The sequence below is a fragment of the Ixodes scapularis genome, unplaced genomic scaffold (genome assembly GCF_016920785.2).
Source record: "Ixodes scapularis isolate PalLabHiFi unplaced genomic scaffold, ASM1692078v2 PGA_scaffold6__148_contigs__length_123643588, whole genome shotgun sequence".
NCBI classification, from domain to species: Eukaryota; Metazoa; Arthropoda; class Arachnida; order Ixodida; family Ixodidae; genus Ixodes; species Ixodes scapularis.
In genome coordinates this window covers 111814913-111832082 of record NW_024609881.1, presented here as the reverse complement: position 1 = coordinate 111832082, position 17170 = coordinate 111814913, and the positions used below count along the sequence as shown (strand labels likewise).

Sequence of the window (17170 nt, the reverse complement as noted above, 5' to 3'; positions counted from 1 at the left end):
CTCATTAGAAACTCAATTGAAACTCATTGATACTTTTTGTAAGGGAAATGGGCCTTTGGTACGATGCTCCTCAAGAAAGAAACACTTATTAGAAGGATTCGGAATATTTTCGCTGAAGCCTTAATTAACCTACCTGTGATGAGGACAGCCCTGTCCTTGGCCGTCACGGGCTTCTTGCCCAGCTGCGTGTACACCTCCGTGGTAATCCTTCGGGTGAGCATGCAGAGGAAGCATATGATGCCACAGGTCTTTACCAAGAGCCATAGCCCGGGCACCAGGTAAGCGACCAGAAGCACCGCTAGGAAGACACCGTTGTAGACGGCCGCTTGCCTGGCGAACATGACTGCGGCAGCAGAGCTCAGCTCGCGTCGTGTGCCTTGTGCCGACGATGCCCGGCCAGATAGAATGGTCCAGGGAGCGAGCGAAACCGGTTGAGGGGAACAACGCGGAGAGAGGGGGCCCGGTCGACGGACGAAGCAGTGACCCCGAAAGCATGTCTTCGTCGCGTCGTGGCCGGCAATGCGTTCCTGGGACGCGGTGAGTTTTGCATGGCCCAGATGCGCAGGCGGCTGCTCTGGGGCGAGAACTGCGCGACGTTCAAGTTCAGCCTGGGGAGAGTGCTTGCTCTCTCCCCGGCATAAATGCCGAGACGGAGCGGCACACTTGTCTCGGACAGAGGGGTGCTGCGAAAGACAAGACGGCGAGGTTCCCTTGAGTGTTCATTTGGAAGAGGTCGCAAGAGTGTGTGCATACTGTGGTGCTAGGACACTGTCATCGCCGGAGTATTTACATGAATAGATGTGGAATACGTACAATGTATGTACCTCTTTTAGAAATACACAGGCACACAAAAAGACAACTCAAAACAGTAACTGACTAGCAAGCACAACATGTATCCATTTTAGTTTCCTCCAAGAGAAAAATTCACGAAATACGAGTAAGATACAAAAAAAAAGTAACTGAAATATTTGAACAAATTTCAATGGACCTCGAAGAAAAAGTTTGAGTGTTCAATCAACTGAACGTATTAAACGGAGTTTGTCCGGGGATTTTGAGAAAAATTTGGATAAGTGGGATTTTACAGTATTTTTTTTTTTTTCCGAGCGAAGTGGCTTATGTCGGTACCGCACGCAATCAAGTTGTCACTCATTGTTTAACTAATTTTATAAAAACAGCGAATTGTTATGCATTATATAGATTGCCTAACGCCATAAATATAGTCGTCGGTATGTGCTCCGGTTGGCAGAAAACATGACAATTCCTTTGAAATTGACTCTGTCAGTGAGTGATAGATGGACCGAAAACTCAGAATTCCGGACAAACTGAGACATACGCGGTTCCTTGGTGGAGCAACGTTTGACAAAAATCCCGAGGTTGAACCTGGAAAATGATAAACGTATATTAATTCAATAACAGATTGATTGAATAGTCAGCCTACCCACCTTGTGCAGAGCCAAAACCGACACTCTAATGGCGACACTACACTGCTTCTCCACACCACAAAATCGAACGTCTTGGAAAGCAGAGAGCCACCGGGGAGGCTATGACAGTGCATAAAGGGAGAAACATGTCGGTCCTTTTACTCCGCCATCGATTCCCGAAATCGACGGTGCTTGATTTAGCCGAGCATGATCTCTAATCACCGCCATTAGAGCGCCAATATTGGAGCTTTTGGGACTGCCACAAGGTTACTCTGACTTTTGAAAGAGGTCTATTGTGACTCTAAAGCCGGGGTCACGGTGCTTATACATCATACAAAAGACAGTCTGCATACAGATTCGAAGGCGAGTCACCGCGAGATCAATGCTTCGAATACCACGTGGCAATGAGTTCCAGGAGAAAGCTTGGCACGCGGCATTCGAACCACGGATATTGCGGTGTCTCGCGTTTGCGGACTGTCTTTTGTTTGCAGACTGTGAGAAATTGAGAAATCACCTTGTTGTGACCTTGGGCACCGGTGCTATGACTCCAAGCTTCCACCGCGCTTTTTAAGCACACCATAGAACCTGTCACTCGCGAGTGACGATAACTTCTCTCAGGGCACTCATTGGCCACGAACGCGAATCCAAGATATTCGTCGACGAATGGGTTGTTGGCGAGTGCATACGTCCGAATGACGCAGTTCCTCGTGTTCAATGCGTGAGCTGGGGTCGGCTGACGTATTTTGGGTGCCGCGGGCGTGCTTTGAGTGCTGCCGCGGATGTACCATAGCGAAAAGCCGGAGAGCTTTCGATGGAGGTCCGAAATATAGTCCGCTATGGTTTCAAATGATATGTACCGAAAAGCTAACTTTTTACTTTCTACACTCTTCTTTTTTTTTTTTTTGCCCATTAAACGACATGCGGTTATACTCTGTTTCACCTTGTATTGTACCGCAGGAAAGGCTACAAGCGCGAGCTCCTTGCTCTCACCTCGGCGGCACAAGCTCTTGTGCACCAAGGGCAGCTGCCAAAGCTATGAGCTCGCGCTTCTAGCCTTCGCTGCGGTACAACGTAAGGTGAAACGGAGTAAAGTCTCAATATAAAAGCATTTATCCCAGCCCAAATTGATTACAAGAGCGAGCTCAGGGCTTTCAGCGTCCTTGCCGAGCACGCGCGCTCGTGCAGAGCAAGCATTTCAGGGCAACGCGCGCGTGCTCGTAGATTTGACTTTGCTCCCATATAAACTTAAACCGTAGCATAACCTCCTATATATACTGACAAAGCCTGGCAGATCGCCACGAGAAGCGCCCGCTGAAATGGAAAAGGTGGAGCGGCAGACAACGGATGAGAGGAAAGCCACGTGACTGGGGCCCCGCTGCGGCGAGACGCCCAAACACACTTCTCCCGAACGAAAAAGTGTGTTTCGGGTCCTCGCCGCTGCACAAACTGAGCGCTGACGACCAGGTTCCCCGAAAAAATATCCAGGGACGTTAGGTTCCCCGAGAAATGCTCTTTGCTACCAGAGTCTCGCACTCCAAATCTGCGACCGGGCACCCAATGGCTCCGTCGTCGAACTGCCAGGCTTTATGAGTACAGAGAAGGCTATGACTATAGTCACTGACATTTTAAGCAACGCAGAGCGTGGCGGGTCCCGTGCATCTTATTATCGCTCCTCGGCTAATCAGATTGCGGCATTTGCCAACAAGAACGCCCACGGACAAATCACGAAGCAAGAACCACGAACATAATGAGCCGCATCCTTCATTTTTTCAAGTGTTGTCAGTGACTATATAATGAAGGAGCCCTCTGTCACTCTCATGCAGCTGTCAAACGGACCGCTCATGCTAGAAGGGACAATCTCCTAAAAGGAGAAGGAAGGAGTTTGTGCCACACAGCGCCGCAAATGGTCCTTCCCCTAAAGTGTCCTTTTCGAAATCGACAAAGTTTTCAAAGAAAGCAAACGATAAAACTGATAGCTCATTGAGGCGTTTATTATTTTTTTTATCGAAAAGAAATATGACATTTATGTTAGCGCAACATCTATAATTATTTACTTCGAAAAAAATTGACATTTCTGCATGGCCGTCTGCGGAAGGGGTGATTAGTTGTGATGCGGGTCGGGCAGAAGGACAAAGCTTGCAAGGGTCGCCATTGCTGGCTACTGTCGGTTAGTTCTACTTACTGGATTCTACAAGCTACAACTTCTGCGAAGTTGAGAAAATGTTCTATTTGTGGAACTGAGGGTGGGGGATGCCTGTCGCCCTTGAAACTAGACATTGGTGGAGCTCCACCCAATGGCAGTCGCAGAAAAGAAAACTTAGAGAAAAACGACCAGCGTGCACCCTCTCAACCCACGCAGTACTCGATCGTGTTAAATCTACTGTGCACCACATTTAAATGTCGTCACCGCGAGGAAGCGAGGGTCGGAAAGCTTGTTGAGGGAATCCTAGGCACTGCATTATTGGCCACGCCAACAATGCGATCCTTACAACTCCGTTATCAAAATTTGAGGAGGAACTGAAAGAAAACATTCGCGTTTGATAATGATAATGATAATGTGTATTTGCACTCAAGTAAAGATGCTGGTGGCAGAGAATAGAAAGACCGAAGGCCCACGCCAAGAACATGCAGCACACACAGACACAAAAATATATATATATATATATATATATATATATATATATATATATATATATATATATATATATATATACCGGTGGTGGTGGTGGGTGGTAAAAACTTTCAATTGTTTCTTATTTGAGGGGTTTCCCCCCCTAGGTTCAGGTCCCCACGTCCAGGGCCCTCTGCCAAGGCCCCGCAGGCTACCGCTATTTTTCTGGCCCGAGCTATCAGCTCTCGCTGTTGCTCAGGGCCCGAGCCGAGTAGGGCTGTCTCCACGGAGAATGTGGAAGGATTTGGTATGGGTGTTCCGAGTGTTCGTGAGAAATCCAAACCCCGGCTTTACGCACTGCAAAAATAAACTAGACATCGCGGAGAGCTCAAACTTCGCCAGAACGTAGACCCAGCCGTTCGAGCAAGATGCCAAAGTTTCAGCACCAACCGTTATCTTATTCAAAAGCTATAAACGATTTTCTGAAATTTTTAATGGAAAAATGGTGGACGACGGAGGCTCTATAGCGCCAGAAACCGAAATCGGGCGAAAAATGAACCTCATTTTCCCTTCGAAAATTAAAAAAAAAAAAGGCCGACACGCGGGTTTGACGTCACGGAGCTGCGGCGGCGCTGCGATCGCGCCGGCGCCGGGTCATGTGGGCAAAAGGGCGGGCGTTTTGCATGGGCGTCAGTAGCATTTCAGCAAGCCGCAAAGCTGTGTCGCCGTTATTTGCACCGAAACATACAGCAAAAGTAGCGGAGTGAGTTTCCACAAGTTCTCGGCTAATTCTGCAAGGCGCAGAATGTGGGTAATATCCGTGGATCCAACGTAGGGATGTCGCTAACCACCCTAGGTTCGATTTCGAAAGGTTTCGATATTTGCGAAGCGAACTCAGGTTCGATATCAAAACATTTCGATATTTTCGTACTGACCGAGGTTCGAATTCGAAAAATTAGGAACTTTCGATCACAGTAGAGTTTCGAAATCGAAAAGGTCGAATCTTACACGGTTTTAAAATTTCGGGTTCGAGTATTTTGAATATTTTTTACTTGAGGTTCAATAAATTCGAAGATTTCGAACTTTGCTAACTTGAAATTTGAGATATTCCAAAAATCTGAATTTCTTGGGATCGCGAAGTTCGAAAAGTTCGAAGATTTCGAAATTCTTTGGAAATAAAATTCGAAAACTTCGAACGCTTCGAATTTTTATAGACATGAAGTCCGAACAATTCGAAGATTTCGAATTTCTTTCTGCATAAAGTTCGAAAATTTCGAAATTCGGGAAAAAAAAACTTCGAAGATTTTGAATTCTTTTCAAGTCCAAGTTTTCAAAGTTCGAAGTCCGGTTTTCAAGTTCCTCCACAGTTTCAGTTTCAAATAACGTTTTCACGACTCACTGGTTTTCACAAAATCAAGTTTAGAAAAGTTAGGGTGTTATATCTAGACTCTGCGAAGTTGGTCAGGCAATTAAATGAGACGACGAGTGTCCCGGATGTGTTGGAATATTTGCCAGTGCAGAGTGACGTCTGACCATAGATCAGTAATTGTGACCGCCAGCCCGGGGGGTGGGTCTTTGACGTGCATCACGCAGTAGTGATCACACCAACACACTGTTTTACGATACTCATCTAGTTCGAAATGGCCAGGGGCGGGCAGGAGGTTGAGGCTCAGAAAAACCTTGAAGCGACCTGGCAAACTACCTCCCCACCCCTTGCACGCTGGTGTCATCCGATCGAACGCCGCCCGAGTGACGCTGGCCTATAGTAAGTTAAGTTTGTAATTGTCCTGGAGGTTTATTTTCTGGGACGGAGGAATCGCCTCCCAAAAAGCACAGAAGCCTACACAACTCGAGGTCGAGGTGCGTTCTACCATACAAGTGGCGTCGGAAGAGGAAATACGGGAAGGGGGGGGGGGGGGGGGGGGGGGGGGGGGGGCTTCAGCCCCTTTCCAGATATTTCGGACTGTTAAAGAAAAAAATACGGGGAAAGAGGGCGTGGTCAAGCTTATTTTAATCTGAAATTATTTATGCATATGTATAGCTACTGTCGCTCTTCACTGCATAAAATATCGCGTAGATGGTCATTGTTAGAAACTCATTGTTAGAAACAAGGCACTACTCGTCACATGCTTAGTGGTTCGGAAGTTCAAAGCTATGTCTTAACGACCTAAATAACTGTGCCAATGGTAAAAAAATAAGAAAAAAAAAAAAACATATTAATAAATGCGGGGATAAAAAGCTAGAAAAAAAAAACTATCAAGAACTCACCGGAAATGTTGCATTCTTGCATGTTCAGAGGTTCAGAACTTCGAAACAACTTTCTCCTACCAAAATGTGTACAGGCTAAAAGAAACACGTCCCAGGAACGTGAACCAAAAAAAAAAAAGCTTTCTTTTAATGACGTGCTGAATTTGAACAATATTAGAAATCTTCTCCCATTATTTTGCATTCTGCAGATGGCAATGATATGTACTGTCTGTGGTGTTAATTTAAATGCGATACCTCAAACAACTTAGACGAAAATAAACACCAAGTTTAGGGCATAATTGCATGCAGATACATGTTTGGAAATTTCTTAGAAACTCACCTCCTTTTAACAATGATAATATCTTAAGACGATACTTACCTAGGCTAACATAGATCAATCTTAAAAAGTTTAACATCTCTGCCATAAATAGCTTCGGCTACATCGCGCTTCAAATCTGGCACAAACGATAATCGTCACAAACCCGTCGTCCTTCCTCGCTCCTTCGGGAATTTATTTCTTTAAAACTAAGCATTCCAGAACATTTAAATAAACTGCATCGTCTTTCGTAAAGAACGCAACACCGCATGTAAAAGTTCGAGAAAAAAAATTACGAATGTACCTCACTACTTGAATTCAAATGAAACCGTCCGCCGGTCTTTTGAAGTTCGACGAACGTCGAACGTTTACCCTAGAAGTTCGACGTTCGTCGAACTTCTGACTGTTCAGGATTCGAAAGCTCGAAACTTTTCGAATTCTCTTGATAAATAAGTTCGAAAGTTCGAAAATTATCAAATTCCTGAGCATAGGAAACTCGAAAGTTCGAACAGCTCGACCTTTTTAGTGGAAGAAAATCGAAGGTTCGAAAATCATCGAATTTTTTGGTCAGTCAAGCTCGGAAGTTCGACAAGCATCGCATTTTGCAGCGTGATAAGTTCAAAAGTTCGAAAAGGATCGAATTTTTTAGCGTAATAAGTTCGACGGTTCGAAAAACGTCGAACTTCTTAACTTAACAAGTTCGAAAATTTGACTTCCATCAAATTTTACGATATCGAAAATACGAAAATCGAAATCTTTTGAACCTTCCAAACCGCTTGATTCGATCATCGAAACTTCGATTCGAAAAAAGTTCGCGGCATCCCTAACCGAAAGTAATGGTCGCCTCGCACGGACGACGGTTCGTCCGGCAAGCACTTTCTTGAAGGCAAGTGCGGCTTCCATTTCAATCTCCGTCCCGAGGCTTGCTTATGTGGAGGGAAACCGTCGTCAGATCGAGACCGGCGGGATTTCGATCCCACGATGTTCGAGCACAAAGCACCGGCCAAGCGCTCGTCGGAGATTCGCTACGCCCGCGCTATCAGGCGGAAGAAGATTGGCGACAGAACGTCAGTGTTGTAGGCATTACCGAGAAAAAATTACGAGATACGTTACTCATTACTTGCAAATAAAAGGAACGCGTTACCGACCTACGTTACCTAAAAATAAACGGAAGGCGTTACCGCTACCGATAAAAAGTAGCGCACGTTACTTCTGCGTTACATTTAATTTAACTCGTTTTAGTGTTTTGACGGTACATGTATGCAGATCATATTTTAAGAAACATTATGTTCATGCAGAAACTGAACATAATTACTTTATCTCTTTTTACGGTTTCACTTAAATACTCACGAGAAAAAAATGCAAAGAAAAACGCAGAAAACTCAGTAATTCACGTGACTTGACGCCGAAAAACACGAAAAAAAATTGAAATGTAGACTTTTGAAGAAGAAGAAACGAGTAACGTAATGGATGAAGAAAGAATAAACAATTAAAACAGGGACAACACAACCACATCTTTCAAAGATGTGGTTGTGTTGTCCCTGTTTTAATTGTTTATTAATTTGAAAGATGTGGTTGTGTTGTCCCTGTTTTAATTGTTTATTCTTTCTTCATCCATGACTTTAACCAACACGCTCTTCTACCAAGCGAGTAACGTAACTACGTTACCCGTTACTTGAAATAGTAACGTGAATGCCCGTTTTCCGTTACTGTTTTAAAAAAATTAACGAGTACGTTACTATGTTACTGAAAAAAGTAACGTGTTACCGCCAAGACTGCAGAACGGACAAAGCGTTACCGCCAGTCATGCCTTGTGGTCATGAGGGTAGGAAAATTATCATACCTCGACTCGGCGACGCTGTGTGTATTTAACTAGTTAATAAATACACTTCCGCAGACCCTAACCGCTCATTCACGCTGGAAGCGGATCCGCGTTCGCAAAGCGGTTGCGAACGCGGTTGTATAAAGATCCAGTACAATTGCACGCGCACTTGATACAACCGCGTTCGCAACCGCTTTGCGAACGCGGATCCGCTTCCAGTGTGAATGTACTGATCCCGCCGGCAGTGCGGAAAGTGACTCGAAGTAATCGTAGGTCTCGAAAGACTTCTACGCCTGCACCGCGTCGGCCGTCAACTGGCTTGGCGAAAAAACTATATAAACGACGACGTGAGCCGTCGACGTCGGTGGCAGCAACTTCGCGTCGGAACTGCACCAGGTCTTGTTTACGGCGTACGGATCGTCGAAAGCAATGTCGCCATGTTGTGGCAGGCTAAACTCCTGCTCTAAACCAACGTTACTGGAGCAAGCTCAGTTTCACAGCTCCGCCTGCGACGTGGGCTCAGTGGCGGTCACGAGAACTAGCAGCGCTGCAGTCGAGTCTTGCTTCCGGATTGTCTCGCCCGCCAAGTTTGAATAGCAATACTTGAGCTTGGGTCAGTTGATGATTCATACTAACACTTCACAGCGCAAGGAAACGGATGCACACAAAAATAAATTTCAAACACTCAAATAAAGAACACTCACAATGCGCTGACTCTGATCTCTGTGGTGTATTACACTTCATCCTTCATCGTCTTTTTTTTTTTCTTTGCTATTATACACATGGAAGTAAAAAAAATAAAGGAAGAATGGAAAAAGAAAATGAAGCTCTCAACGCGGTGGTAGTCGACGACGCGCGAGAGAGGGAAGCAAGCATAGAGTTATTATAATGTACGCTAGAGGTTCAAGTGGCGCTAGTGTGCTGACGCAAATTGAAGCAGACAGCAACCAGTCGAAAATTGACTTCCGGTAATGTATTTCTATGGGAAAAAGCGAGTGCATTTTCTCTCTGCGCTCGATCGTAAGAGCAAATATCCCAAATAATTCGTACGTACTAGGTAGTTTTGAACATTTCTCAGTCAGGCCGACGAAAGAATTGGTCAGTTACGGCGTTTTTCTTACGAATTCATCGCATTAAAAACGGTGCTAAAACGGCTTCGTACGTGTATTTATGTGCACTGTCGGACACTGTTAGCGCGAACGCGGCGTCGGCGATTTACAGCATGGGGGATATACATGCCAAACGAACGGGGGACATCGGGAAAATCGAGAGCGGCGGCAAGAGCTACGCAGTAACACTGGATCAGTAACTCGCAGTGCATGTACGATCAAAATAAATTGAAGGCCACGTAATCCATTCCGATTTTAAATAAGTAAGTACCGCTTTATTCTTTCTGCCCTGAGCGAAGCTGCTTGTTCTACGTTCAAAATATCACCCGAGCGCTCGATATCTTTGAGAACAAGTGCGCGATAAAAGCCGTCCGGCAGAGAAAACAATACGAAGAGACACCTTTCATAGCCCACGGACTTTATTATCTACGTTTTGAAGGTTTTTATCCGCTCATGCACCACGGGATCATTTTTATATAGTGACAGGACTGGCATATTATCAATATACAATCGTCACCGGAATGCTGGCGAGCCTTGAACCCACTCTATATTCGTTTCGATTGTAATTTTGCTTTGAATCGGCGCTTGTTTTTACACACCTGCTGCGGAACACACGTTTGGGATTGAAATGTAGCGAAGATAAACATCGTTCACTGATGAATAAAAATGCGCTAACTTAAGCAATTACACTTTCACAGTGTTAATCACGGTACATACTATTCGGTACGACCCAAATAACCAAAGTGTTCCGTGTTATTTTCCGGCGAAGAGGAAAAATGCATGCGCGTTTTCCCATAGAAATGCACACGAGCACCGCAAAAGTAGACTGGTTGCTGTCTGCTTCAATTTGCGTCACGGAAGTCGCATAGACACTAGCGCCAGTTGAACCTCTAGCGTACATTATAATAACTCTATGGAAGCAAGATCCGACTGCAGCGCCGCTAGTTCTCGTGACCGCCACCGGGGCCACTCGCCTCTGCAGGCGAGAATAGGGAGCTGCGAAACTGAGCTTGGCTCCAGTAATGTTGCTTCAAACAACTAACGACTAATTATTATTATTTGGCGAATAAACATGATTACTACTAGTACTACTATATTTCTTGCAAGAACATATCTTCTATTCCCAAGCTCGTTGTCCATTCCTTCCTTTCACCTTTCAAAACATCTCGTCTTACACGACATTAGCATTTTAACACCATTGGGAACACTGAATGTTTAAAAAAACTACTCTTTCGCGTGCACCATTAAATAATGGAATAATCTTCCCGCCAACATCACCTATGCGGCTATGCCTCGTCAGTTCAGGACTTTGTTTCAGCATTACAGCGTTATTTCACAAATGCTTTTTTTTTTTTTTTCACTCGTGTGCACCTTATGTTGTACCCACCTCGTTGGTTGTACCGGAGCGAAGGCTAGAAGCGCGAGCTCATAGCGCTGTGCCGCCGAGTTGTGCCCCAGACCAAGGAGCTCGCGCTTGTAGCCTTTCCTGCGGTACATCATAAGGTGAAATAGAGTATAGTGCTTTTTCGTGTCTATGCTCTGTATGCCCTATCCTGCCTTGACTGCCAATATGCAGCCGGATATGCATAAATAAATAAATTTAATGTGAATAAATTACGCTGTAGGATGGCGCAACATTCCGCCCATTTTAAATATATTATTGTTTCCCCTCTATATACTTATTTTCTTACTTCCGTCACTTCCGCTTTTCTTTTGCGCGCCTTTTTCGTGCGGTGCCGCGCACATCACAGTTGTGCACATCCTCTTTCTTCGGTCTCTTCTGTCATCGACAGGGCCGTTGGTGTGGGAAAATCCCGAATGAGGAAGTCGGTGGCAAATTGCAGTGGTTGACCATGCTTCCGCAGCTTAGGAAACGCCCGGCACCACCACCCAGTGACCTACCGTAAGTTCCACGCCGGGGGTACCGGAAATGTAATCGAGGGCCGTTTCAGCGAATGCCGTTTCTTCGAGCGCGTTTCGTCGAATTTCCTTTCACCGCATGTTGGACCATTGTATAATGCTTTTTAGATGTTTTACTCTACTGCTGTCGTCGCATCGTCGGAAATATATAGCCACTCGCGAATGCGTGCGTGGCCGAGTGGTTGCGTGCTTGACTGTCGCGCGAAGGATCCGGGTTCGATTCCAGGGAGCGGAATCTTCTGTTATTTAACGAAAAAATAGTCAGAGTGCAGGCGAGCTGGTGTTAGTTGGACATGATTGTAAACCTGAGACTGGGGCAGAAAGAGAACATAACAGAAGGTAGTAAAAGAGGAGGCAACGTCTCAAACTCAGCTGCAAAGTTTATTTCGAACACGCTTTATATACCCCATCTCCAACGCCGTTTCTACAAAAAAAAAAAAAAAAAAAAAAAAAAAAAAACATGACAAGAGGACAATGACACTTCGGTAAACCTTCTCTTATCTCCCTTGACCTTGGCTGTGGGACACTCACACAAAGGGTCACATTCTAGTATAACCTGTATAATAGCATAACCTCCGCCGGGTAGCGGAGCTTATGCTAGAATGTGACCCTTTGTGTGAGTGTCCCACAGCCAAGGTCAAGGGAGATAAGAGAAGGTTTACCGAAGTGTCAATGTCCTCTTGTCGTGTTTTTTTTTTTTTTTTTTTTTTGTAGAGACGGCATTGGAGATGGGGTATATAAAGCGTGTTCGAACTAAACTTTGCAGCTGAGTTTGAGACGTTGCCTCCTCTTTTACTACCTTCTGTTATGTTCTCTTTCTGCCCCAGTCTCAGGTTTACAATCATGTCCTTCTTTTATTTATTCTTTCTACATGGCGTTCTCGTAAGTTTGAGAACCTCCTCGTCCGATCCAGTTAAGAATGTTCTATGAGCCGAACGTTCCAGGCCGAATGTTCCAGAAGCCCACGCGTGTACAAAAGGGGCTCCGCGTTACATGCAGAGCCAGTCTCGCCCCAGTGCTCGATCCTGCGGTTTCTCCGACATCGACGCCCGCGACGCTCTGTGTTTTCTTCTGTTCTCTTTGTTTTGGGCACAAGTCGAAGGCCGGCTTTTCATCGAAAGGCACTTTAGTCTTTGGCGTATTGTCGGCCGCCGGTTTTCGTACAGGACCGCCGCAGACTGTCGCCACAAAGCGCCGTGAACGCCGGGGAGGGGGGAGGGTTTGCTAACAAGTGCCCCAGTCATTCGCTAAAGCGTCGATTCGCTCAAATGACCGTTCTTCGCTAAAACATCGTACGCTCACGTGATATGGAGTCGGCATGTCCACAATTCTGCTGACTACGAAAAAAAAAAAACTAAAAGATACATTGCATTTTTTTTTTTTTTAATGCGACATAGAGACAAATCGTTGCTCCATGGACGGTTTCGTGCAAGAAGCAGTCTGTCTCTTTTCAAGAACGATGACGTACCATTGAAAAAACATACCTTCATCACTGCACCTGACAATCACAGGTTTCAAAAGATGTTAGGTCTGTGTTCTCATTTTCTATAGGCATCATTAACATTGCAAGTCATCAGTCACAATGATGAAACAGAACTGGAAGTAGCAGAGAAATAAAGTTCCTTATTAGTTCCCTCACTCTGTAAAAAAATAAAGTTTATAAATTATAATGATATAACACTGCTATTCTTCCATTCTCAAAAATTCTATACTGCTCAACTAGGCGGTGTTCACTGAAATGGGTTTGATGAAATGGCATTCAATGCAATATCCGAACTCGCCACGCGGCCAACATCGTGATCAGTAGTCGGTGACAGGTAAAGCGGAAGCTCCTCCCACCTCTTTCCGCTTCAGCCGAGCAAACGCTGGAGAGGAGGCTCCTCTCCAGCGTTCGCTCTGCCAAAGGGGGGAGAGGTTGGAAAAGCTTCCACTTTACTCTTAGCCTAACACCAACTATACAAGTGTGCACCCCTCCCCCACCCCCCCCCCCCCCCCAAAAAAGAAAAAAGAAAAAAAAAGAAAAGAAATTACTGTGTTTTTTTTTTATTACAAAATTAAAAGATGCATTGCCGAACGCTCAGCCTCCGCCCGAATGTAGTGCTAGCAGTCTGAGCTAGGTATCAAAGTTTCAGAAATAACCATTACCTTATTCATAACGTATAGTTATTTTTTTAATGTTTCGATGGGAAAAATGGGGCCCGTTCTTGGTAATTGGTGCCGTTCAGCTCATATTCAAAGCCCTTTTTGGCCACTATTTTCCCGCTGAGAATTTCAGAAAATCACTTATAACTTTTGGATAAGGTAAAGGTGAGTATTGAAATTTTGACATGTGGTTTGGACCGCTAACACTACATTTGGGCGGAGAATGAGAGTTTGGTAATGCATAGTTTTTTTTTTTTGGTAAAAAGAAAACCAAAAAAACTTTGAACTGTATTTTGGATAGCCCTGTATACCCTTTCCCCCTCCCCCCAACTTACTTCACAAACTACACAAACCCTTGGTACATGCCCCCCATGCTAAACATATTGAAATAGAATGGTGCACAAATTATTGGTTCATGCACGCAGTAATATGGGAGGAGGCAGTTCTCCTACGATTCCCTAAAAAGGCTGTAGCCTGGACAGCTTTCGTATTGATAGAAGTGGTCATCAGCCCTTCTTTGTCGTGAATCAATTTCTTTTGTCCTTTTCTCAGGGCAGTCTCCCAGTGCTGCTGGGAACTCCAGAGATTTGCAACAAGCTATCACTGTCCAGAGATCTCCACAGCCAAGGATGCATACAGCTTTCTCAACAAAATCGGTGCCTACGCCGATTTGCCCCGGTTTTTCAAGCCTTGCACGAAAAGCGACGGCCAGTCGTGCCATCTGCTGGACCAGCTCGACATCTGGAACCAGTTTCTGCAAGAAGTGGGCATGCTGCTTGAGGAAGTGGCCCCGGAGACACTCAGCGTCGCTCCACAGCGCAGGGCTTCTGACGGCCTCGCAACGGAGGACTGCAATCCCGACGGATGGGTGCTCCTCTACTGGCTCTTCAAGGAACATCGCTGCATTGCAAACCTACAACTCCCCAGTCCCAACAAACATTCCCAGCTCCATCTGGGCGTTGCACTGAGCCAGAACTCTGGGCTGAGGACGCTGACACTGAGTTACGAGACGAGCGAAGAAGAGCTCAGGATGATCTACTCCACCATGACACGTTGGACAAAGCTAGAGAGCTTGACCATCAGCGGACTAGCGCTGTCCAATGACACTGCGGTGCTACTGGAAGCCTCCCTGGAGAAGCTACCATTGCTGAGGTCTCTGGAGGTATCTTTCTTGAGTATCGCTCCTGCTTGCGATGCTGAGCTGCTTAAGGGTGTCTTTGAGAGGATGTCAGCACTGACATCGCTCTCCTTGGACTTCACGTTCGAACCGTCAGATGTTGAATTGGTGCTCCGCTGCCTGGGACCTGGTCTGTCCGTGCTCAGCGTAGGTGACAGCTTTCTGGTACCCGAGGAAGGAGCGGTCTTCCAAGAATTCCTCGCTGGCAACACCGTCTTGAAGAAGCTCACCCTAATCCAAATGGTGTGCACAGGAATGGGTGAGCTCGATAATGTTTTCAAGGGTCTTCTAATAAATCATATCCTCGAGGAACTGCACCTCTTGAACTTTGTCCTCAAAAATTCTACGATGGAACTGCTTGCAGAAGCTGTGGTGGAGCACAGCACCCTGAAGATTCTGGAGGTTTATTTTTTTGACCAGTGCTGGGAGGTGGACGGTACACCTCTTGCGAAGATGCTGGGTCAGAACAAGAGCCTTCAAGAACTGAAGTTCGAAGGGGGCGAAGTTGCCTGCTACGACGCATTTGCCGAGGCAGTTCGCAAGAACACCACGCTGAAGAAGCTGTCTCTCGATCTTGTCCAGTTAGACGACTTGGCCGAAATCTTCGTCTACAGGGGGTTTCTGGAGGCACTTTCATGCAATGGAACGATCCAGCAGGTCACGTTGGAAAGCATTGACCCTGTTTTAGTCGGCCAATTCAGCGAGCTTCTCCGTGAGACCGGGACTGAGAGAAGGGTGACCTTTCAATTTGAGTTGACCAGCAGCCAGTTGTTTACTGAGGCACTGGAGAAATGCTCGGGACTCGCTGAAATGACATACTCAGACTGGGGGTCCAAAATCCCTGTGCCCCCAAGTGCATATCGGCACCTCATGCGCTATTACTACCTCGAGTACCTAGACATCGCCCTCTTCCATCAATCGATAAAGTACAAGGCAGCGACTACCCTGGCTGAGTTTCTTGCATCTACCAGAACCCTGCGGGCTGTCCGTCTCCGCTTCCACGCTTCACCGGCGGCCACACATGCACTCTTGGACAGCATCTCGTGCAATAGGAGCATTTCAAGTTTATTCATATCGAGGTGGACTTTCAACGAACGGAATGCCAACATGTTGTGGCAGATCTTGAGGAACAGCAACATTCTCAACAACATCTGGCTGTGGCTTGACTCTAAGAGCGATTTGCAGGCAATGAGCCAGCTTCCTGAACGTCTGCTAGACAACCACAGCCTGCTCTCTGCAAATTTTTCGGACTTCCCGGATTTCAAGTCGAAAGTCAGGGACGTGATGCGGCGGAACTTGTCGACCCTCTACCGTGCAGTGATGTTTGTTATGGGTTCGCATGGAAGGCGCTACGCCAAGGCCTTTGAGTGTGTCTCAAGGAGCCCAGCTTTGGTCGAGGAAGTGCAGAAGTATGCCTCCGAATCCAAGGAAGATGCCAAGGAACGGCTGAGATGTGCCAAGGTCTACCTGTACCAGCATTTCATGGTGGCAGCTGGTGTTGTCAAGGGCACTGTTACGTGCATCGAGAATGGACAACTCCAGCTAGATCAGATTGGCTTAGACAACTGGCTCCACATCCGACAATACCTCAAGGTGGCTGATATCGAGGAACCCACTGACCAGCCATAAACATCCAGTCACCTTTGCAAGAGGTGTTAGATATATGTAGAAATTCCTTGTAGCTCTTCGTTTTAATTTTTATTCAAAATGATTTCTTGTTTTAATTAACTACTAGAGAATCCTTCTTTATGTTATTTTTTGGTATCAGGCTTGTGGATTTTCCTGAATCTTTCCTAAGACGAAGTTTTGTTTCCTAAATTTGTTGGCATTGTTAAGAAGTTTCTTATGGGCTGTTGCTTCTTGTCACATTGTTTTTCAATATATAATTTGGAATTAAATGTGCCTTGGAAATTTTTTATGCTAGTATTGCTGACAGTTTGCAATTTTTTAAGTATAGTCTTCCAAGTAATGTGAAATGGTGGCACGCTTGAGGTTTCCCGCAATTTTTAAGTCATCTCCCACATTTCACAGTCTAAGAAATAAATAAGCGTTGAACTCTCGGAGCCTTGAAGACAACCACATATCTGTTATGAATATTTTAAAGATTATATTAGTGTTTATTTATTTATTTATTTATTTACTTATTCAATATACCCTTCAGCGCCCAGAGGCATTACAGAAAAGGGGGGGGGGGGAAACATACAGCCAGAGGAAAACAATAAACAAACCCTAGGTTTTGTGACATAAAGTTTGCTAGTGGAAAGAACAAGAAGAATAGTAAGCATTATACAATTATTAATACATTTTACATATCAGGAGATAAGGTACAGGCACTCTTCAAGAAGTTTGGAAAAAAACACATTGTTGGATGATACCATGACAAGCGGCTCGGGTTGACGGTTCCA

At 45.5% G+C, this 17170-nt stretch overlaps 1 protein-coding gene across 1 annotated transcript; it reads left to right on the top strand.

Moving 5' to 3' along the window:
* Window positions 1–138: 138 nt before the first annotated feature.
* LOC115318460 lies at window positions 139–16873 on the top strand. Its single transcript, XM_042286051.1, has 2 exons — window positions 139–278; window positions 14141–16873. The coding sequence occupies exons 1-2, from the start codon at window positions 139–141 to the stop codon at window positions 16392–16394; spliced, it is 2394 nt and encodes a 797-aa protein (XP_042141985.1). The 3' UTR covers window positions 16395–16873.
* The last annotated feature ends 297 nt before the right edge of the window (window positions 16874–17170 follow it).

Excerpts from the sequence above, each read along its gene's own strand:
- LOC115318460 (XM_042286051.1), top strand. The coding sequence starts at position 139 with ATGAGGACAGCCCTGTCCTTGGCCGTCACGGGCTTCTTGCCCAGCTGC. Across the intron at positions 279-14,140 it reads AGCCATAGCCCGGGCACCAG|GGCAGTCTCCCAGTGCTGCT; the intron begins GTAAGCGACCAG and ends TCCTTTTCTCAG.